Raw genomic sequence first — 23,669 nt, 5'->3', positions numbered from 1 at the left:
ACACTTTAAAACAATAACAATATTACACTTGTTACTCCATCTAAGACACCCTACACAATTTCCCAACGCAAACATAACAACAGGCATTAAATGATTGCACTACACACTACACCACCCACTTTTGCTGGCAGTGGTAAGAGATTCAGCTCCAAACATGCACCACACTTCATAAAGCATACGAGGCCACAGGAGTCAGATATAAAAAGGGGCATTGAGTGGAGGACAGGAGAGGCGGCGTGAAGCGTGGCAAATATCTCACGTCCCAAGGTAAGAGTCACTGCACAAACACACAAGCATATGTCAACACAGAAATTTGATGGATGGGAAAGTCAAACGCACATAGGTCAAACGTGTTACCTGTGCATGAAACGTTAAGGTCGAGAACAGTGATCCCGGAAGAATGACGAATATTTGAGAGATCCATGGGAGAATTAGGCAAGTTTGTGGACACAGGAATGACAGGTAAACAAAGGTATGCAGTGATTTGTTTGTTATAAGTGGACTGGCACGTGTAGGTAGTCTATATTTTAAGTTATTCATTATATAGAGACTGCCACGTGTAGGTCTTGTATGTGTTAAGTTACTCATTATACAGGGACTGCTCGTGTAGCCTTGATTTTTTGCAGCTTCCCTTTTGTTCTTGTTTTTTTTTTTTTTTTTAATGAAGAATGGTGAATTTTAAGACACAGTGCTACTTCTTAAATTATTTTCCAAGCTGAGTAAATATTCAGTAATAACATTTGCTACTGGGACTGTCATTAAGCTGGCACGTTATCATGTCATATTCTGCTGCTGTTATTAGTGTACGTCCATATCTCTGTGCTCATTTCCATATTGAAGACTATAAATGTCATGCCCTCAACAAAACCTTCCAGAACGCTCCTGCTGTTTGTGTGACATTCAGGTCCTGCCAACCTGTCTGGTCCAAAGCAAGTTAATCAGTTGCTAAGAAGTTGTTCTCATTTTTTTTTCTTTCTTTTTTTAATATCTCACCCACCCCGATTCCCTTCTTAAGTACTAATATTACCAGCACTTAATGACACTTCAGCCACTTATGTCTTCCCATATCAAACACCGACACGTCAAATTTTTACTATTAATGTTTGTCTCTTCACTGCGTTTTCGATTGACTTTAATAATAATAATGATAATAATAATAATAATAATAATAATAATAATAATAATAATAATAATAATAATAACAATGTCCTAGTTTTCTATTTCAACAGCGAAGGTTTCAGTTGCAAAAAAGGAGAGAGAGAGAGAGAGAGATAGATAGATAGAGAGAGAGAGAGAGAGAGAGAGAGAGAGAGAGAGAGAGAGAGAGAGAGAGAGAGAGAGAGAGAGAGAGAGAGAGAGAGAGAGAGGGGGGGAGGGGAATTTGCATTTTTATTCATCTCTCTCTCTCTCTCTCTCTCTCTCTTCACCCTTCCTTTTCTCCACCCTCCCTCCTTTATCTTGTTTTCCTCGACCTCCTTTACCTGAACCTGACCTCTCCTTTTCTTTCTCTTTCTTCCATTTATCATATTTTTTTCTTGATTTATTACGTTATTACAGACTCTCTCTCTCTCTCTCTCTCTCTCTCTCTCTCTCTCTCTCTCTCTCTCTCTCTCTCTCTCTCTCTCTCTCTCTCTCTCTGTCTCTGTCGAGTCGTTCACGTTCCGAAATGAGGCAAGAACTCTGTGATATTGTGTGTGTGATAGTGTGTGTGTGTGTGTGTGTGTGTGTGTGTGTGTGTGTGTGTGTGTGTGTGTGTGTAACCTTTTATCACCACATCTGCAGACCTTACTCGCCTGTGTTTACTCTCTCTCCTCCTTCTCATTCTTACTTTTATCTATATTCTCCTTTATCATCTTCCTCCTCTTCTCCTTTCGCTTATTCCCTCGGCTTATAAACTTGACACCACCTGATCCTCTCTTAGCGAAGGTGTTTACTGCTCGCGGCACACCAGAGGGAGTTATTTATTCACCAGCACAGCAACAAAGACTTTCTCTGTGCCCTTAGACAGACTGTAGTGATGAGAACACAAAGCACTGAAGAATACGTGCATTTATCACAAAACTCCACCAGCCTATTCAGTCTAAATATGATTATTGAGGTCAGATATTCACTGTAGCGTGCGTCACCTACGATACGCGAATGCTAACACAAAAAGTCATTAAGTAAACAAGTATTCAAACACGTGCTGAGATAAATAAACCTGGATTCCTCTCATTATGACGTTTACACCAATTTGCACCTGTAATCATCTAAGATACACGAGACCTAACACATAACACAAGACCACGGAACACGTAAACAAGCACACCTACACCTACAGAGACAAATAAACCTGGATTCCTCTGTGATTATGGCAACGTCCATCACTATAATGACACTCCAATTTGCACCTGTCGACACCTGAGGAGGCCGAGTGGGAGCATTGCTGTAATGTAGAGCGGCCAATACATCCACCCTCCTTCCTGGCCTGGGTTACAACATCGTGCACCTGCCGCCCTAAGGAACTGTTGTGCCTGATTCACTGTGGCTGGCGGGAAGTTGTGGCGTGATTACAGGGCGGCGGGTGAGCAACTTGGTTAGGGAAGAGATTGAAGGATGGATGGTTGGTTCTATAGCCTTAGTGATGTGGCGACTAGGGAAGTGTTGGGAGTTATCTTTGTCTCCCTCCCTCCCTCTCTCTGTCTACTTATCTATCTGTCTATCTGTATTTTTATCAGTCAGTCAGTCTGTTTGCATGTCTGCCTATCAGTCACTCTATCTGTTTATCCCTCTGTCTATCTCTCTCTCTGTCTTTCTATTTATCTATCTCTATTTCAGTACCAAGGTGGGATCTGGGTATCCTTTCTCTCTCTGTGCGTGTCTGTGTGTCTGTCCGTGCGTCTGTCTATTTGCCTGTGCAGTGGGTCAGCGAGTCTATGGAGGAAATGACCTCATGCTGAAATGTCACCAGCACCAATCGCGCTTCACGAGGCAAGTGACCCGCTCTAGGTGGGCCGCGGCCTGGGTCAGTGGCCTGCACCTGCCCGCAGTGTTACGTGGGCATGATAGTCCAGCTCACTCGTGCCCCGTTAGTGTGTGGGCCAGCGAGACAAGACTGGACGGGAGCACGAAGTTGCCTCATCACGTACACGGGTGAAGGTCGCCTCCTACTGACTCACGTATAATAGACTCACGTGCATCATATAGACGTACACAAACACACGTACGTACACAGTGTTTGCTGCAATGTACTCTTTAACTTTTCACGCCAAGGAAAGCTGAAGGTTACTCACTCTTGCCCTATGGTTTACACACACACACACACACACACACACACACACACACACACACACACACACACACACACACACACACACACACACACACACACATGCAAGCCGCAGTGGTGGTAAATAACTGCCCATTGGTAAGAGAAAATCAGGTGGAGTCAAGTTTAAAAGGCAAAGCAATAAACGAAAGAAGACAAGGAGAAGAAGAGGAAGAAGAAGAAGAAGAAGAAGAAGAAGAAGAAGAAGAAGAAGAAGAAGAAGAAGAAGAAGAAGAAGAAGAAGAAGAAGAAGAAGAAGAAGAAATAGACGAATAAGACGGAAAGATATAATTTTTAAGGCCACACACACACACACACACACACACACACACACACACACACACACATACACACACACTCTCTCTCTCTCTCTCTCTCTCCCCCATTTCTGCCCGGGGAAGAACGAAGGTCGTCTTCTTCCTGACTCATAACACGCACAGGACATAAACAAACACCTGTACATCAGGAATAAATTGAAGCATAAAAACTAAGACAAAAAAAAAAAAAAAAAAAACTAAGGCCAAAAAAAGTAATCCTGTTATACTGTTCATAAATCGAGGGAAGCATGAGCGTGGGTAGTAACACCTGTGGCGAGGTTTTGTCCACTGAACGACGCTTTAGTGAACTGTTAATGTGTTATGTTTGTCTTTTATTTATCTATTTATTTATCTAATTTTTTTTTTTTTTTTTTTGGCGGGGGATGTTTTATAAGATGCGTTATGACTCGCTTTCTTGCTTTGCTCTCTTATCAGGACTGTATTCAAAGCCACAAAAAAAGAATAGCCATGTTTTCAATGAGTGTTTTTTCCTAATGGTAAAGCAGAATCTTTGTTAACTTACCACCAGTCATGGAAACACACTTAAAAGCCTACATATAACTTCCACTATAATCTGTAATATGAGAGACGGGACGACGAAATGTTTAGAAATATTGCCTCACGTTTTAACTCAGCATTATATACAATTAACCCTTTCACTGCGATATGAAACAATGCACAACATTAAAGGCACTGTATAACATGTTTTTAGAATACCCATAAAAAAGAAAAGTGAATGGAAAGCGTAGATTGCCAATGTTTAGCCAGAATGATGACAAATGGTAGCTGTAGACCAATTATAAATACCTCCGATTGATTTGTTATTAAGAAAACACGTCAAGTAGCTGTGAAAGGATTAAGTCATAAAGCTACTGCATGTCTCTTCATTATCTTCACGTTCTATTTAACACTCATGCCACCACCATGTTAGGTAATAATCTTTAGGCTGATAATAATATGAACCTTCTTATTTCATTTGAGTAAGGAGAATAAACACAGTAAACAAATATATTAAACAGTCATTAAAAGGTTTAAACTAGGCACTCCATCGCTCTTTGTTGCCACTCGAGTCTTTCGTAACCATAATCAACAGCGTCTTTCATAAGCTCAACTTGCACCAGATCATCTCACTAGGCTCGAGAAGTCATCCCAGTCAGAGGCTTAAACAGATCAGCAACTTTCCAGAACGAAGGTCCGTATTCATAAGACGCTTTGATGTGTTAATTCAGCAACATTCAATATGCTAACATGGAAGTTTCTGGAGCTTTCAAGTGGTTAGGGGGTTGGGGGGGAAGGAAGGTGTTCATGATGGTGGTGATGGGTGGACAAGGATTCTGCACCATGTATGGGAAAAACACCTATGAGAACTTGAGTAATCATCTGTGCAGCATTTGAAGATCAGTCGTTATGGGATAATAAAGCCTTTAAGAGCTACGAACCAATATCATTAAAAAAGTGTAACGAACGCCGCTCTCCCTGAAAAGGTCAATGCTAATAACTTCTGTACCCTTTGGAGAGCTTTAAGAGTTTAAGAGCTTAGGAATCTGTACTTATATATGCGTTACAAGGGTGCACACAACGCCACCTTCCCTCACAAGGCCAATGCTAAGGACTGTTACTACGAATCACTGGGGAGCTACTGGTGCATGTCATGATTTTCTCCCTCACCGAAGCAACACTGGTATAAGCATAATAAAAGTAGTTCTTACCGAGGGTTTCAAAAACTTGTTTCCCAAGACGTGAGAGAAAGAAAAAGTGAACTCGAAAGGCACTTATGCAACGCGTGGAGCTAGTCAGGCTGAAGTAGTTCGTGTTAACAAGACTAGTAACACACACACACACACACACACACACACACAGTTTGTTAGTTTATGGGCAAAATTATAGAAATTCAACGCGTTTACATCAAATATCATGTAGTAGTGTAGTCATTTTACGTTTCTGTATACTTCACTCCATGAAACTTTCCAACTTTCACCAAACACTCATCAGTAAAAGGCAAGCATATCACCAACACACCACGGCATAACAAGAAAGGCCAACACACACACACACACACACACACACACACACACACACACACACACACACACACCTAGGCAAGAAAACAAAGACCATGTAAGAAATAAAATAAGTATTGGACTGACTTTTGACCATTACCAGCTGAGCCATCACGTAACGAGAGGGAGGCATCATGACAGAGCCAGAAGAGAGAGGTTGTAACAGCCCACAGTCACATGGACGTAAAGGAAAGAGAGAACAGGAGGCTGGTCTTCTCTTTTACAGACGACAGAACTGTTTAAGAGACTAGTACAAAAAAATAGATGGATGTAAAGTTATAGGTGATATGAAAAGCGACCAGCAGCGAAAGGATTAACTTAACCTAACTTAACCTAATGCAAAAATCAACAGCAATGGTTTGTCACTGCTCCGTCATCACAACACAGCGCTATCAGATTTATTCACGAGAGAAAAGAATAAATAAATAGATAAATAAATGAAGGGGAATAGTTTCACGGGTAGAAAACTGTCCACGGAAACACATCAGCGAGGGAAATGCCTAAGGGAAAGATACACCAATAGCCATAGTCAACAGCAGAATAACATACCGTAACTACTAAATCCCGTGTCCAGCATATTCACCCTGCCTTATGCTCTCCTATCAGTCACCACCAGCACATCAACATTACATACAGGAGTTATATCAGAAATGTCTAAGAGGAGAGTATACTGATGATCAAGAACAGCATATACCATTTCCAATTCAAGTGTTCAGTATATTCACCTCGTCTTATGTCCTGTCAGCCACTATCAATACATCAACATTATATATAAGAGTTATAGTGGCCTGTGCAATAATAAAGCAATTGTAAGCTGTTTTTTTCATAGACTTATACTCTGATCTGTTGAGAATCTGTTGTGGGAATCCCTTTGGAGACAATAAGAGAGAATTTAAGGCAGAGAAGACAATAAAAGCACGGTGGAAGTGGATGCAGAAGGTCACTTGATTTTCTGATCACTACTGTACCACTACTGCAGTTACACAAGGAAGGATGGGGAGGGGAGGGAAGGAGGGAGCGTGGATTAGCAGGCGAAGAGTGTCAAGGGCGTGGAGATCTATCTATCCAGGTGTAGTCACGAATGTTGCATCTTCCCTCGTGACTACCAAGAAAATAAATCAATAAGAAATATAAATTAATGATGCGATTTTTTTTTTTTAAGTTAGAGACGAAAAAATATAAAGAAATGTGATAAGACAGGTAAAGAAAGAGAAAAACAAGAGACTGGAATAGAAAATATGAGAAGAAACGAGAGAGAGAGAGAGAGAGAGAGAGAGAGAGAGAGAGAGAGAGAGAGAGAGAGAGAGAGAGAGAGAGAGAGAAGGAAAAACTGGTTTACAAGATGACTGGAAAAGACTCAGTAATCACGTTGTCACTGCGGAGTCAATAGGGGGTTTTATAAAAGGATGATGGAGTGAGTGTGGATCCGAATGACAGGTGAATGTAGGAATGCATGTTTTTATACAGGGACTACCACGTGTAGGTCTGCTGGATTCTTGCAGCTTCCCCTACTCTCTTATGCTCTTACAGTACGTATTTTCTATCAGTAATCACTAAATCCCCTGACACAATAACAATAGTGCTTAAGGTTCATCCCCACCCTCGTCAGGGGCTTCCTCCCCTGGGCCACTTGCTCCTGTTGCTTGCACATGAATAATAGATAAATTAAAAGTCGACATTTCTGTGTAGCTTTATTTGGGAACGAAAAACTCTACTTCCAATGAATAACGATTTGATGTCGCGCTAAATTAATGGCCTAATTGTCATGCAAGTATCACGGGTGACCTTTGTCAGTATTCCCTATTTTACTCCAACTCGTGGCCTCGGTGAATGAAATATTTGCCACTTTTATGCCTGGTAAGTCCTTGCTTCACATCATCAGCGACCAAATTAAGGGCTTGTGACAAAATAGTTCTCAATGAAATGAAGAGTTTGCATGAAAATCACGTGCCTGTGACGAAATTAAGAGTTAGAGACAAAATGAAGACTTCCGTTACGAATTTAGAGTTTTCAAAGTCCACATATAAAAATTAGTGGGACTTTAATTATTATCTACCTACTGATGCTGCTGAATAAGTAATAAACAATCTCTGGATTCATAAAAACTTCCTTGAAATTTTAACCCAGACCGTGTCAACAAAAGCCTACTGGAAGATGAAACAAGACGCTGGAATAGAATAAAGACATGCTATGAAATGACGAGATTCTGTGTCTTTGTGGTTGATAGATAGATAGATGGATAGATAGATAGATGTGATAGAAAGTGAATTAAGAAGGCTGTGATAGTGTTGGCATCACAGCAGGCTCGGAGTGAAAGGAAATGTACACTCGGCATGACAAGATAATTAGATGCGAGGGTATACACAGACGCTTTATAGAGAACTGCACTATAATCTGACATCCTCCACAGCTGAGAGGAGGGAATTTTTCATGACTTTTGCAGCTGTGATGATACGCCACCCCCCACTACCAACAACAACAACAATAACAGTAATAGTAATAATAATAACAACGGAGGTGGAAGTGAAAAGAGAGACAGGTGTTACGGGACGAGTTTCTTCTTCAGAACTGAGCCCCATAACACCTATGTCTCTTTTAACCTACAGTTTGTCAAAATGCCTCAACAACAATATGAAGAAGGTGAGGCAAGCAGGTACTAGGTCATGAAACGCCCGCTACAAAACAACCTATGCTTTCTAGGAACAAGACTTTTTCTGTCTCATAATATACAGTGATATAGTAACCACATAGATCCTGAATGGTAAAACTAAAGATAAATTCATGGCCATAAACAATTTAAATACATCAACAATAACTTTTTTCTTCTTTACAAGCATCTAACAAACTATATTTCCTTCGATACATACCTGTCATCATTATTCCTACGTCACCTATTCTTATACTATTCATTTTCTATCACCAGCATAGTCTTGTCCACGATTAAATGATAAGGATTTTAGTAAAATTCTGCCTAGTAACGTAACCTGGTAATAACATTAATTACTACATTACCTTTGATTGCACCTGCCGTGGGAACATCCTGCACGGTGCACCATGGTCTTGCTGAACTGAGAAGCATCAAAACACAGCACAAATACGAAAAAAAAAGCACTAATCAAAGCACGTCTGACAATAACCACCTACAAATTCAAAATTATGACTGACCGAGCGCGGGATGGACCCTGCGCGCGCTCAGCTCACTGGTGGGCTGGTTCTCTTTGACTTGTAACAATAATGAATACCTTGTTTTGTAAGTTTCTACACACAAATACAGACAAATTAATGTCATATATTATTAAACCCAAATATTTATAGTTATGTACAATGTCTGTGGTTGTTGTTGTCATCTTGGTATTATGTAGACATGCTTATGAAGTCATTGAGAACCAAACAATGTCATTTTCAAGCTACAAGACACTGGTTTCTCTGTGGCTGTAAGCAAATGTGGTGCAGTGTTGTTTATTGGTGTGAAGGCAACCTGACACTGTGGAACATGAATACAGAAGTGTAGTAAAATCGATACGTAGATTATAAAGACGAATCTCAAAGTACTAGGCTATAATCTCCTCCTATAGCATTAGACAAGGAATACCAGTACATGTTGGATAGGTTTTATTTACGAGTAGAGCAACATGGGAAGTTATAATGAATTCTCCCATTAGTTAAATGTTTTGCTAGTATATGATCATGAGGATAGCCAGACACCCGAGAGAGAGAGAGAGAGAGAGAGAGAGAGAGAGAGAGAGAGAAAACTGAACTCATACAGAAAAGAGAAAAGAGAACAGGAAGTCTCTCTCTCTCTCTCTCTCTCTCTCTCTCTCTCTCTCTCTCTCTCTCTCTCTCTCTCTCTCTCTCTCTCTCTCTCTCTCTCGTATGCTATAACTGTAACATTGTTTTTGTGGTTGGGGAAAAGTAACCTTGCCACCAACGAAAGGCTAGGAATTTGTTGACACTTTTAATAGCGACCATATCCGCATCTTAGCTCTTTTTTTTTTCTTTTTCTTTTTTCTTTTTTTTTTCACGGGCAAGAAGTGAAGCAGCCTTGATATGTGCGCTACGTGCCGAGGGGCTCTGGAGGGTTCCCTGAGTGAGCAAGGCAGAGCGAGGAAAGGAGAATGGTGTGATTCGTTTAACAAGCCGTAACAACAGGATCATATAGCGCCGTTCTTCCAAATTAAATGGGAAATGAAGTGGAAGACGACGTAAAAGATGGAATGTTGAAGGTTAAGTTACATTTTAAATACTTCTTATAGCTTACAGAAAAAGAATCGGGAATGTTGAAGGAAGAAGAAAAGAAGAAACAGGAGAAAGGAGGAATTAAAGGACAGACAGAGAGATATTAGATAATAGAAAGGAGGAAGGATGTTTGGTGCCCCTGGAGGAGAAATGTCGAACAGGTTAGATTATCAAGCATATCTTTTTCCCGCCACTCACAATCAGGAAAGAAATTAATTTATCCTTTCAGATGTTCCTCCGTCTAAATTATTTCCTATCAAGAAGGAGAGGGAAGAAAAAGACAAGGCCTCATTCTCGTCTAACCTTTCCCTTCCTCTTCCTATCCCTCGTATGAGTTTCTGCGTAAGTGCTGCAGTTTTTACTTAATAAGGTTCTTCAGGGAATGCGTTGTTTAGTGAAATAGGACTCACGGTGTTTGATAGCACTACAACGCAGGATAGATAAGTCAAAGGTCAAGACAATAATGTTAGAAATTATATGTTGAATGAGAGAGCACGCCAATCGGTTCCTCACTCCCCTCCCAAGCCGACGCTCCAGGCAGTAGTTCGCGCAATAGTGTGGACCCCTACAATATACGTGCTCAGTGCAGTGTCTGGAGGGAGTCTGCTGGCCATTTGTAGTGTCCACCGCGCGCTCTGACACCGCCACACGCACCCATACGCACCCACCCCCAACTCCTTTGTCCTTACACGCCCTGTATCTACTGTATATATAATTCTTTTGCTTCCTTTTCCAGGCCGGCCTCTATGGGCGGCGGCCGTGGTGGTGGTGGCGGTCATGATGCACACAGCCGCCTTCCCTGCTTTTTCTCCGCTCCTGCGCCGTCACTACCATCCCCAGCAGACGCCCTACGCTCAGTCTCCCGCGCGTAACCGTCCAGTCGCGGCCAAAGGATACGGACTGACAGGTGGGTGTTTTTGTCTATGCGTTTCACTTTCCCCGCAATACACATTGCATAGCGAGGGCCACCAAACGTCCCCGACAAGGCCGCGCTCTGCTACACGGACATGCTGGGTTGTTCTCAGGTATGTGGCGCCTTTGTGGTACTCGATAACTCTTGTCCTCCGCCATCCAACCCAAGACTCAGTCCACGCCAATCCAGTCCATATGCTTCCACTTTTCTGTTGTTGACTAATTGTTGCCTGTTTATTAATTTAGTGCCAAAAAAAGTACTAAAAGTAAGAAAAAACAACCACTAAAAGCCAGCATCCCATCTTTTGTCCTTATGTCAATCACCAGTGTCCCTGAGGCCACATGTCTTCTTCCCATCAGCACCAGAGAAGCATCAGGACAATCCTAAGCCTAAAACACAGGAGGTAAAAGACGAGGTACTCCTGACTGAGGTGCTGGAACACCTTAATCTGGAGCCCCTAGATGCCAGGGACCCGAGGATCCAGTCACCTGAAGGCCTCAGGATGGAGAGTCACAGTGGCACCGATCTGGTGTTCACCAAAGATAAAAAAGGCAGGTATAATGTGTACTCTCTCTCTCTCTCTCTCTCTCTCTCTCTCTCTCTCTCTCTGTGTGTGTGTGTGTGTGTGTGTGTGTGTTTGTGTGGGTGTGTATGAATCCCTTGAATACCTACCAGCACTATTGCTATTATGACCTCATGTTACGTATTAATTACTACACTTGTTTGCTGAAAAAAAAAATGTGGGTCAAATAGTTAAACATAGAAAAGGCATTTCACCAACTATATATGACAGACGTTACTGGAATGGGTAACGCCTACCTTTACTGACAAATTGACAAACATGATTGAAGACTTCAATGTCCTCTAGCGGCTATCTCCTAAACCTTTAACCATGGATCACACACGAAACTTCTCGTGATTACTGAGCAGTTAACGATGGTCATTCGTTATAAACTGGCGAAGCAGCTCGTGTATTTATATTGAGACTTCGACACACTCAAGGGAGAAAAACATTAACAAGTGCCCATACTGGCACTCGGGGCTTCTTGTATTACTATTAGTGAAAAAAAAAAGATTGTGTTGACGGATCATCTGTAGGATCCTGAATGTGTTTTGCGCCATTCTGGCCTCTGCAGCATCTTGGAAACTTATGACGAGATAAAGCATATTTGATTAGTGAACTAATTTGTATGTATCCTGCGTATGCGTAGCTGATAATAGGTGTGTCGCCCTCGCAGGGACGGTGATAGTTAATGGAAAGCCGGTGGAGGACATGGTGGCTCTCGACGATGGCACGGAGGTGTATACGCTAGAGCGTTTCTTGGAGAAAAACAAGCACCGCCTTGACGAAGCCTTTCAGTTCCTTAGCCAGCAGGTGGCAGCTTCAGAGCAGCACGGTAAGTTGTGTCACGGTGTTCAGTTCTTCCGTTCTGTCTCAAATTTGGTTATCATAACTGAATCACAACTGAAGCAATATTGACCGAATGTCTTCTCCCATCAGCCTCAAACAACAGTGCAGCAGAAAACGCGTCCTCCACCCAGGTTTCACCTTCCTTGGTCCAACTCGAAGAGGGAACCCAGGAATTCTCTGTGTTTATCCGTCAGGTTACGGAAATATCCTCGGTGACATCTGGTCCAGAGACCACTACCTCTCTGCCTTCCACGACAACAGGAGCTGACACCGAGCTGCCTGACCGTGACCTTCCCGCCACAGAACCCCCGGTTGCCCAAGTCTTCACCTACCCTTCCACTTCCGAAATGCTCGCAACCGAAATCCCGACTACTGAAGTTCCAGCCACAGAAACCACCGCTCCTCTAGTCACCGCGGAGGTCCAGTCTTCTGTTGTGCCTCAGTCAACCACTGAATCACTCGAGGCGTCTACCCTGCCGTCCAGCCACCAGACGCCAGTGACAGACACGTCCTTCACAGTATCGTTTAGAGAAATATCCCCTGAAATTCGGTCGGAATCCAGTTCGATATCTCTCAACTCTGGGGTGCACACGTCCCTGGACCAGATTGTACCTTTTAAGGATCCGGAACAGCACCTTTCCGCCAGCTCTGAAAAAGCAGCAAAATCTTTAACAGATGCTTTCGAAGATCCTTCCTCCACTTCGCATGCCCTAGACACCACTACTGCAATTCCATCAGAAGACTCTAGCATCATTACCGCAACAGAACCTCTTCAAGAGAGCTCCACTGACTTCACGATGAAGATGAGTGTGTCTTTTGAAACCTCTCAAAACTCCCAGTCGGAAAGAAAATCACATTCAGAAAGGAGTAAAGGTTCAGTCATACACTTGACACCAAAGGTCGTCACAATGCAGGAGAGCTCGTCGCTTGTGGCTGCTCCAGACTTTGTTGGTGAGGACGACTCCGATATGAGAGTCAGTGTTTCACAGGTTACTTCCAAGGTCGGAGGGAGCAATACAGATGTCCAGCAGCATCACACGAAAGCCCAGCAAGTTTTCGATCCTAGTGTTTCAGCAGTGAAGTCACATGTTCTTCGAGGAGCCCCAGTAACTGAAACTACCGTGTCACACCCGAAGGAAAACATTCAAGAACCCACAAGGAAAGTTGCTTTATCCATAACGGAAAAAAGGCACAGCGGAGGTGGCTTTCCCTCTCCTATGACAGACCATGCAAGTATTGCCTCCGTAGGCGAGTCTGAGGCATTTGCTCAGTCCCCAGGTAAGGCCACACTTCTACCTAATGCATGTGAAAAAAGACTGACTGTAAAAGTCTATATATATTCTGTTAACTAATTTTGTCATTTTCATTTACTGTTTTTCTACTTTTTTGTTAGCTATATCATGTTTATGGGACATAGTTGATGCAAGTTGAGCATCATGGCTACTCATTCCATCGCCTCAATTTCTGAAGAACACAACTTCGCCACTGAGGGATATCCTTTGTATTCCCGCAGAATCCGTGCCCGTGACAGTGACAGTCGAGGGTTCTGGTTCAGCCTCGGAGTCTTTCCAGGGCGAGGAAACTTTTGGTGAAGGTGTGAAATGGACGTTACCCAAGGTGCCCGAGGCGGTGGATGCTTGGGACGGCTCTTCCCTCCTCAGCCTGTGGCGACACGCCCTCTCTAAGCAGAATCACGGGACCGCACCTCAGGGGCTGGAGCAAGGCGAGTAGACAGTTGTGTCATCTTTTTCTTGTCCAACTTACAGTTTGTGAAGATGTTAATGGCTTATTGTGTCTGACTTGCTAGTCAGTGTATAAAATGATGCGCTGATATATGATGCCTAGTGTGTCAGTCACCATTACCTCTTAACTTCATCGTTGTTAGAGACACTATTTTTCTTTTTTCTTTTTTTTACTTCATCATAAGGAAAACATCATTTTAACATTTCACCTTTACGACTGACAGTGAGATGTCTGTAGAGTGCATGCCTCCCTGTGCTTTCTGGTCACTGGATTTTACGTGTGTATTCCGTCTGACAGCCCCGAGAACCATCTTGTCTCCAAGTCCTTGGGTGATGCTCAACTTAGTGGCACACGACGCCTTCCATCCGCTGTACCACGACGGCGACAACCACGAGTCTCTACGCTCTCTGTTCCTTCTCGACTACCTCCTCCCTATCCCCATCAGCGCCTCAGACCCCAGGATATTGCGGCCAGAGGGACTCACCGTCACCAACCTAGCAGGTCGTCAACTCACCTTCAGGAGGGACGCTAAAGGTAAGCTCCAGTCAGTCATATCTCCAGAAGCTCATGACTGACGGTGCAGGAAAGTGGGTGGTGGGTGGTGTGGCGAGCGTTGATATGATTGGACCTTTAATAATAATAATATAATTTCGGACTCACTTCTTACCTGTGTATCAAAAGTGAAGTTCATTTTCTTTATTTGCCAGTTGTGTCTCTTATATCATAATAATCTTCAAAGACCTGCAGCTTGGAAAATACGTCCGTCATGCTGGTGCCGAGGACCTTTTTATGAACACTAATTTGAGAGAGGAATAGTTTACCTGTTACGTTTTGATATATACAGGTATGGTCTTCGGTGCCTGTATTCGATTATAATATATACTTGACTGGCAATTCTCTACATCTTGAGGTTAATCTTCCACTTATATGAATTATCTTCCTTTGTGGTGAACCCGAGTAAGCAGAATGGCGTTTTGAAGTTACTTTGATGACAGTGTTTCGAAGCTTCAGCCTTCTTTTTTGTCCTGCAGGAGCGATGAGGGTGAACGGGGTGCGTACGCAGGACTGGATGACACTTCCCGACGGTACAGAAACCTACATGTTGGAGGGCCTCCTCTTTGACCACCGCACTAGAATTGACGAAGCATTCCACAGACTAGTGAATCAGCCTAAAACACCTCACCTCTCTGGAGGCCATCTGGGTAAGCCCGCAATGGATTACATCTAACTGTCTGGTTCTTCCTCTGTCTATTTATTAATCAATTTACTTATCTACAGAAGTGATTTCTAATCTTCTCTTCTCTGTCCCCTTGACGAAAACATGCGTACATCTGTCTGCCTTTTAGGACAAAATATATATGATAAGGTTAAACTTTATAAACTTTTGTTTTTTCAGTGGTGAGTGATGGCGGATCTCAAGTGAGTCAAGCCAATGATAAACACTCTCCTGAGGGGCTAGTCTTGTTCTCTGATCGTACACTTCCCGTACCTGAGGGTGAAGTGCCAATCATTCACCGTGATATCAGTGTACATGATACTGACTCAGCGATACCTGTGATCCACCAGGAACATGTTGAGCATGACTTCATTGCGGCTGTGCCTCCAAACGATCCTGTGCCCAAGCCGATATCCTTAACACCAGTGATAGAGGTCAAGCTTCCTGAGAAGCACACTTCTCAAGTCCATGTTCCTTCGACAGAAGCTATGCTGTTGGCTCCAGAGGCCGAAGATGCAGTGTCGGCAGCTGAAGATGCGCCTCTAGCGGCAAATGTGAATGACGCTATTTCTCCATTGGTTGAGGCGAGAGTACCAATGGTTAAACCTGTGTCTCCAATAGTTGAAGTATCTTTGGCTGAAGTGAAAGTGCAAGAGGATAAAACTGAGTCTCCAGAAGTCACTGGGAAAATGCCAGTGATTGAAACAGAAACATTAGGTGCTGAAACTATGCCTGTGGCTGCAGTGGGAGTACAAATGAGTGAAACTTTGTCTCCAGCGGCGGAAGTACCAGTAGATGATATCATGTCTCAGATTGTCGACGTGGGAATAACAGTGGATGAAGTTGTACCTAAAGTGCATGAAGAGGAAGTGCCGATAGCTGAAGTCACGTCTCCATTATCTGAAGTTGAAGAACCAGTGACTGAAGTTGAAGTACCAGTGACTGAAGTTGAAGTACCAGTGACTGAAGTTGAAGTACCAGTGACTGAAGTTGAAGTACCAGCGACTGAAATTGAAGTACCAATGACTGAAGCTGAAGTACCAGTGAACGAAGTGGAAGTACCAGTGACTGAAGTTATGTCTTCATTACCTGAAGAAAAAACACCAGTGATTGGAGTTGCTGAGGTTAACGTGCCTGTGGGTGAAGCTGAAGTACCAGCAGGTGGAATTATGTCTCCAGTACCTGAAATTGAAGTACCATTTGCTGAAGTGGAAGTGCCATTTTCTAAATTTGAAGGACCAGTGGCCGAAGTGAAGGTACCTGTGGCTGAAGTGATGTCTCCAGTGGCTGAAGTACCAGTGGATGAAGTGAAAATGCCATTAGTTAAAGTTATGCCTCCCATGGCTGAAGTGAGAGTACCAGCAGTTGAAGGGAGAGTACCAGCGGTTGAAAGAATACCAGCGGTTGAAAGAATACCAGCGGTTGAAGGGAGAATACCAGCGGTTGAAGGGAGAGTACCAGCGGTTGAAGTGAGAGTACCAGCGGTTGAAAGAATACCAGCAGTTGAAGGGAGAGTACCAGCGGTTGAAGTGAGAGTACCAGCTGTTGGAGGGAGAGTACCAGCGGTTGAAAGAATACCAGCGGTTGAAAGGAGAGTACCAGCGGTTGAAGGGAGAGTACCAGCGGTTGAAGTGAGAGTACCAGCGGTTGGAGGGAGAGTACCAGCGGTTGAAAGAATACCAGCGGTTGAAGAGAAAGTACCAGTGGTTGAAGGGAGAGTACCAGCGGTTGAAGGGAGAGTACCAGCGGTTGAAGGGAGAGTACCAGCGGTTGAAAGGAGAGTACCAGCGGTTGGGAGAGTACCAGCGATTGAAGGGAGAGTACCAGCGGTTGAAAGGAGAGTACCAGCGGTTGGGAGAGTACCAACGGTTGAAGGGAGAGTACCAGCGGTTGGGAGAGTACCAACGGTTGAAGGGAGAGCACCAGCGGTTGAAAGGAGAGTACCAACGGTTGAAGGGAGAGTACCAGCGGTTGAAAGGAGAATACCAGTGGTTGAAGGGAGAGTACCAGCGTTTGAAGGGAGAGTACCAGCGGTTGAAAGGAGAATACCAGTGGTTGAAGGGAGAGTACCAGCGTTTGAAGGGAGAGTACCAGCGGTTGAAAGAAGAGTACCAGCGGTTGGGAGAGTACCAGCGGTTGAAAGGAGAATACCAGTGGTTGAAGGGAGAGTACCAGCGGTTGAAGGGAGAGTACCAGCGGTTGAAAGGAGAATACCAGTGGTTGAAGGGAGAGTACCAGCGGTTGAAGGGAGAGTACCAGCGGTTGAAAGGAGAATACCAGTGGTTGAAGGGAGAGTACCAGCGGTTGAAGGGAGAGTACCAGCGGTTGAAAGAAGAGTACCAGCGGTTGGGAGAGTACCAACGGTTGAAGGAAGAGTACCAGCGGTTGAGAGAGTACCAGCGGTTGAAGGGAGGATACCAGCGGTTGAAAGGAGAATACCAGTGGTTGAAGGGAGAGTACCAGCGGTTGAAGGGAGAGTACCAGTGGTTGGGAGAGTACCAACGGTGGAAGGGAGAGTACCAGCGGTTGAAAGGAGAGTACCAGCGGTTGAAAGGAGAGTACCAGCGGTTGAAAGGAGAGTACCAGTGGTTGGGAGAGTACCAACGGTTGAAGGGAGAGTACCGGCGGTTGGGAGAGTACCAGCGGTTGGGAGAGTACCAACGGTTGAAGGGAGAGCACCAGCGGTTGAAAGGAGAGTACCAGCGTTTGGAGGGAGAGTACCAGCGACTGGAGTGAGAGCACCATTGACTGAAGTACCTGTGACTGAATTTATGCCTTCAGTGGCTGAAGTAGAAGTACCAGTGACTGAGGTTAAGTCTCCTGTCTCTGAACTTGAAGTACCTGTGGTTGAAAGTATGCATCCAGGGACAGAAGTGGATGTTTTAGTGGCTGAAGTTATGTCTCTTATGGGTGAGGTTATGTCTCCAGTACCTGAAGTTATGTCTCCAGTAGCTGAAGTGAAAATACCAGTGGCTGGAGTAAAGTCTCCAGTAGCCGGAGTTATGTCTCCAGTGGCTGAATTTGAAGTACCAGTATCTGAAGTCAAGTCTCCAGTGGCTGAATTTGAAGTACCAGTATTTGAAGTCAAGTCTCCAGTGGCTGAATTTGAAGTACCAATATCTGAGGTCAGGTCTCCAGTGGCTGAATTTGAAGTACCAGTATCTGAAGTCAGGTCTCCAGTGGCTGAATTTGAAGTACCAGTATCTGAAGTCAGGTCTCCAGTGGCTGAATTTGAAGTACCAGTATCTGAAGTCAGGTCTCCAGTGGCTGAATTTGAAGTACCAGTATCTGAAGTCAGGTCTCCAGTGGCTGAATTTGAAGTACCAGTATCTGAAGTCAGGTCTCCAGTGGCTGAATTTGAAGTACCAGTATCTGAAGTCAGGTCTCCAGTGGCTGAATTTGAAGTACCAGTATCTGAAGTCAGGTCTCCAGTGCCTGAATTTGAAGTACCAGTATCTGAAGTCAGGTCTCCAGTAACTGAATTTGAAGTACCAGTACCTGAAGTCAAGTCTCCAGTGGCTGAAGTTGAAGTACCAGTGTCTGAAGTCAGGTCTCCAGTGGTTGAAGCTGAAGTACCACTGTCTGGAGTCAGGTCTCCAGTGGCTGAAGTTGAAGTACCAGTATCTGAAGTCAGGTCTCCAGTGGCTGAAGTTGAACTACCAGTATCTGAAGTCAGGTCTCCAGTGGCTGAATTTGAAGTACCAGTATCTGAAGTCATGTCTCCAGTGGCTGAAGTTGAAGTACCAGTGTCTGAAGTCAGGTCTCCAGTGGCTGAAGTTGAACTACCAGTATCTGAAGTTAGGTCTCCAGTGGCTGAAGTTGAACTACCAGTATCTGAAGTCAGGTCTCCAGTGGCTGAAGTTGAAGTACCAATATCTGAAGTCAGGTCTCCAGTGGCTGAAGTTGAAGTACCAGTGTCTGAAGTCAGGTCTCCAGTGGCTGAAGTTGAACTACCAGTGTCTGAAGTCAGGTCTCCAGTGGCTGAAGTTGAAGTACCAGTATCTGAAGTCAGGTCTCCAGTGGCTGAAGTTGAAGTACCAGTGTCTGAAGTCAGGTCTCCAGTGGCTGAAGTTGGAGTACCAGTGTCTGAAGTCAGGTCTCCAGTGGCTGAAGTTGAAGTACCAGTGTCTGAAGTCAGGTCTCTAGTGGTTGAAGCTGAAGTACCAGTATCTGAAGTCAGGTCTCCAGTGGCTGAAGTTGAAGTACCAGTGTCTGAAGTCAGGTCTCCAGTGGCTGAAGTTGAAGTACCAGTGTCTGAAGTCAGGTCTCCAGTGGCTGAAGTTGAAGTACCAGTGTCTGAAGTCAGGTCTCCAGTGGCTGAAGTTGAAGTACCAGTGTCTGAAGTCAGGTCTCCAGTGGCTGAAGTTGAAGTACCAGTGTCTGAAGTCAGGTCTCCAGTGGCTGAAGTTGAAGTACCAGTGTCTGAAGTCAGGTCTCCAGTGGCTGAGGTTGAAGTACCAGTGTCTGAAGTCAGGTCTCCAGTGGCTGAAGTTGAAGTACCAGTGTCTGAAGTCAGGTCTCCAGTGGCTGAGGTTGAAGTACCAGTGTCTGAAGTTGTACATTCAACAGCTGAAGTAAAAGTACCAGCATTTGAATTTATGCCTCCACTGCCTGAAATGAAAGTACCAGTGGTTGAAATTAAAATACCTGTGACAGAAGTTATATCTCCAGTGAGTGAAGTGGAAGTACCGGTTGCTGAAGTTTTGTCTCCTGCAGCTGAATTCGAAGTACCCATGGCTGAAGTGGAATTGCCAGTTGGTGGAGTTATGTCTTCAGTGGGTGAAACTACTCTTCCAATAGTTGGAGTGGAAATGCCTGTATCTGAAGATGTGGATGCAGTGGCAAAACTAGAAGTTCCTGAAATGGAGGTTCATGCTGCTGGGACGGAAGTTTCTTTGTCCGAGCACATTTCTCCCGCAGATGAACTTGGAGTTACTGTTGCTAAAGTTGGCATTAAGTTGGAACCCCTTGTCCCTAAATTGGAAGTTTCTTCTTCTACACTGAAGGCTTCTTTGGATAATCCTGTCTCCTCAGCAGCTGAATTTGAAGTACGAGTGGCTGAAGCTTTGGATCCCATGACTGAGGTACAAGTGTCAGTAAGTGAACCTGTTAATCAAGTGACTGAATTAGAGATGCCAGTAGCTGAAGCTGCAGCTCCGATGCTTGAAAACGTACCTCACTTGGCTGTGAAAGCGTCAGAAACTAAACTGAAGGCATCAGAAGATGCAGTTAAAGGCGCAATTGTTGAAGATGTGTCTTCAGTGGCCGCAACAGAAGTACCAGTGGCCGACGTGAAAATGCCAATTGCTCAGATTGTGGATCCAGTGGGTGAACAGGAAATACCAGTGTTCGAACTTGAAATACCAGTGATTGGAGTGGAAACACCTTTGACTGAAACTGAAGTTATTATGCCTAGAGTAGAAGTTCCTTTAGTTAAAGTGGAGGCTCCATTAGCTGGATCTATGTCACCAGCAGATAAATTTGAAGTACTTTCTGAGGCTGGAAGAGAAGTACCATTGCTTGTAGCTGGATCTGCAGTGGCTGGAATAAGAGTGCCAGTAGTTGAAGCAGCTCAGTTTGAAGTACCTCCTGCAGTTGAGGCGGAAGTACCATTGGGTGTAACTGGATCTGCAGTGGCCGGAGTGGAAGTGCCAGTGGTTGAAGCTGGAATTCCATCAAGTAAAGTGGAAGTGCCACCAGCTGAATTTGATGTGCCAGAGGCTGGAAGGAAAGTACCACCAACTGTTCTGATTCCTGGACCTAAAGTGGCAGTTCCTCAGGCTGAAGTGGAAATTCCGTTGACTGGACCTGTGTCTCCAGTTGTTGCATTTGAAACACCAGTGGCTGAAGGTGTGGATTCAGTGATGGAAGTGAAAATTCCTTTTGCTGAAGTGGAAGATCTTGTCACTGAAGAAACTATGGGTCCTGCAGCTGAGGCTAAAGTGCCAGCTGACAATGTGCAAGTGCCAGCGAGAGAACTTGAAGTATTAGTGAGCAATGTGCAAGTGCCTGTAACTGAATTTGAGGTACCAGTGTCTGGAGTTCAAGGGGTTGTGTCTGAATTCGATGTTCCAGTGACTGAAACTGTGTCTCCAGTGGCTGAGGTGGAAACGCCAGCAAGTGAAGTAGAAGTACCAGTGACTGAAATTATTTCTTCGACTGAAGCAGAAAACCCAGCGACTCAAACGATGCCTTCCGTTGCTGAGGAAGAAACACCAAAGATTGAAGTAGAAACACCAGTGACTGAAATGGAAGTGCATGTGTCTCAAATTATACCTTCTGTTACTGAAGTAGAAGAGCCAGTGACCGACGTGGAAGCGCCAACAACTGAAAGTTTGTCTTCTGTGGATGAAGTAGAGCAGCCCGTAACCGGAATGGAGGTGTCAGTGACTCAAAGTACGAGTAAGTTTTCTGTGGCTGAATTGCAAGCACCAGTAACAGAAGCAGAAGCATCAGTGACTGAAGCAGAAACGCCAGTGACTGAAGGAGAAAAGCATGTGACTGAAACTATACCTTCTGTTCCTGAAATAGAAGAGCCAGTAACTGAAGCTGAAGCACTAGCAACTGTGGCTGAAGAGAAAGAGCCAGTGACCAGAGTGGAAGTGTCAGTGACTCAAATTGTGTCATCTGTGACTGAAGCAGAAGCGCAAGTGACTGAAGGAGATCATGTGACCGAAACAGAAGCACCAGTGACTGAAGCAGAAGCGCAAGTGACTGAAGGAGAAGATCATGTGACCGAAACAGAAGCACCAGTGACTGAAACAGAAGCACAAGTTGCTGAAACTGTGTCTTCAGTGGCTGAAGTAGAACCACCGGTAACTCAGACTATGTCTTCTGTTGCAAAAGTAAAAGTACCAGTGACTCAAACTATTCCTTCAGTGGATGAAGTAGAAACACCGGTAACTCAGACTATGTCTTCTGTGGCCGAAGTAGAGACTCCACTAATTGAGGTGGAAGCGCCAGCAGATGAAGTGGGAATGCCAGAGACAGAAACTTTGTCAACTTTAGATGAAGTGCATGTGTCCCAGGTGACTGTGCCAGTGGCTGAAGCTGTGTCTCCAACGCCTGAAATCAAACATTCCCTTGCAGAAATCGAAGTGAAAGTGATTGGCGTAGAAGCAGCAGTGGCTGATGTTGCAGCTCCTAAGACTAAAGTAAACATTCCTATGGTTGAGCTAGAAACTCCGTTGGCTGGATCTTTGTCCGGAGTGACTGAATTTGAAACACCAGTGTCCGAAGTGGAAGTACCAGTGTTCGAAGCTGGGTCTGCAGTGGCTGAAGTACCAGTGCCAAAGATTGATGTGAAAATACCAGTGGCTGGAGTGGAAGCACAAGTGGCTGAAGTAAAAATACCAGTGGTTGAAGTGGAAGTACCATCTGTCAAAGCTGGGTCTGCGGTGGCTGAAGCACCATTGCCAAAGGTTGATGTTGAAGTACCAGTGGCTGGAGTAGAAGCACGAGTGGTTGAAGTGGAATTACCAGTGGTCAAAGCTGGGTCTGCGGTGGCTGAAGTAGCATTGCCAGAGGTTGTTGTGGAAGTACCATTGGCTGGAGTGGAAGCGCCAGAGCATGAAGTTGAAGTACCAGTGGGCGAAGCTGGGTCTGCGGTGGCTGAAGTAGAAGTGCCAAAGGTTGATGTGGAAGTACCAATGGCTGGAAAGGATGTACCAGTGTCTGAGGTTAAAGTGCCCGTGGCTGAAGTAGAAGAAACAATGCCTGAAGTAAGAGCACCAGTGGCTGAAGTGGATGTACCATTGGATGAAGTAAGAGTACCTGTAGCTGAAGTGGAAGGACCAGTGGCTGAAGTGGAAGGATCGGTAGCTACAGGTGTAGCTCCAGTTAATGAAGTGGAAATTCCAGTAAGTGAAGCGGAAGCTCCAATTTCCAGAGACGTACCATCTGTAGCAATCTCCAGGAACCCAAAAGATGAAATTGTGATTCCAGTAGACGGTAATGTAGTTCTGACGGCAGAAACGGTTGTTTCCGTCACTGGCCATGAATCAGCGTCACCGAGTGGAGGGGAGCCAGCATCTGTCGTCCAAGAGTCTTCTGCCCCAATCTGGGTACCAGAAGTTAGACCTGAGGAAGAATTGCCAATCCCTCAGATACTTCCCGAACTTCCTGAATCCCATGATCCCAAGGCGAAGGTCGGTGATGAAGGAACACATGCAGTAACAAATGTGCCTCTTACTTTTCATCAGACTGATATTCACATTCCCACTCCAAAGGGAGTTGCATTTGGGGAGAAAGGATTGACTGTGCCTGAGATTCCCAGGCTGGTGGAGGACGAGGAGGCTTCTTCACTGCTAAACATCTGGCGCCACGCGCTTCTGCTGCAGAACCGAACTCCGACGGCTCCACGAACTCGTGCCCAAGGTGTGAGAATAGCCCATTAATGTTTAACATGGTGAAGTAACACATGGAGTTGGCTGTCGTACTTTGCTGTTTTGGTCATACGTGTAACAC

The 23,669-nt window shown here is 44.6% G+C and overlaps 1 protein-coding gene across 2 annotated transcripts in view; it reads left to right on the top strand.

The window, feature by feature from the left end:
- LOC135111172 (protein AHNAK2-like) overlaps nt 1-23,669 on the top strand; it is a 39,293-nt gene that overhangs the window by 12,304 nt on the left and 3,320 nt on the right. For both annotated transcript variants that reach the window (XM_064024232.1, XM_064024231.1), the window contains exons 2-9: nt 10,657-10,827; nt 11,193-11,384; nt 12,072-12,230; nt 12,335-13,522; nt 13,758-13,967; nt 14,285-14,521; nt 15,019-15,189; nt 15,384-23,579. In XM_064024232.1, coding sequence (XP_063880302.1) covers nt 10,657-10,827; nt 11,193-11,384; nt 12,072-12,230; nt 12,335-13,522; nt 13,758-13,967; nt 14,285-14,521; nt 15,019-15,189; nt 15,384-23,579 — 10,524 coding nt within the window. The remainder of the gene's footprint in view (nt 1-10,656; nt 10,828-11,192; nt 11,385-12,071; nt 12,231-12,334; nt 13,523-13,757; nt 13,968-14,284; nt 14,522-15,018; nt 15,190-15,383; nt 23,580-23,669) is intronic.

This window comes from Scylla paramamosain, chromosome 21 (assembly GCF_035594125.1).
Source record: "Scylla paramamosain isolate STU-SP2022 chromosome 21, ASM3559412v1, whole genome shotgun sequence".
Classification (NCBI taxonomy): Eukaryota; Metazoa; Arthropoda; class Malacostraca; order Decapoda; family Portunidae; genus Scylla; species Scylla paramamosain.
Note: the sequence above shows the minus strand (reverse complement) of the source record. Positions and strands in the feature narration are given on the sequence as shown.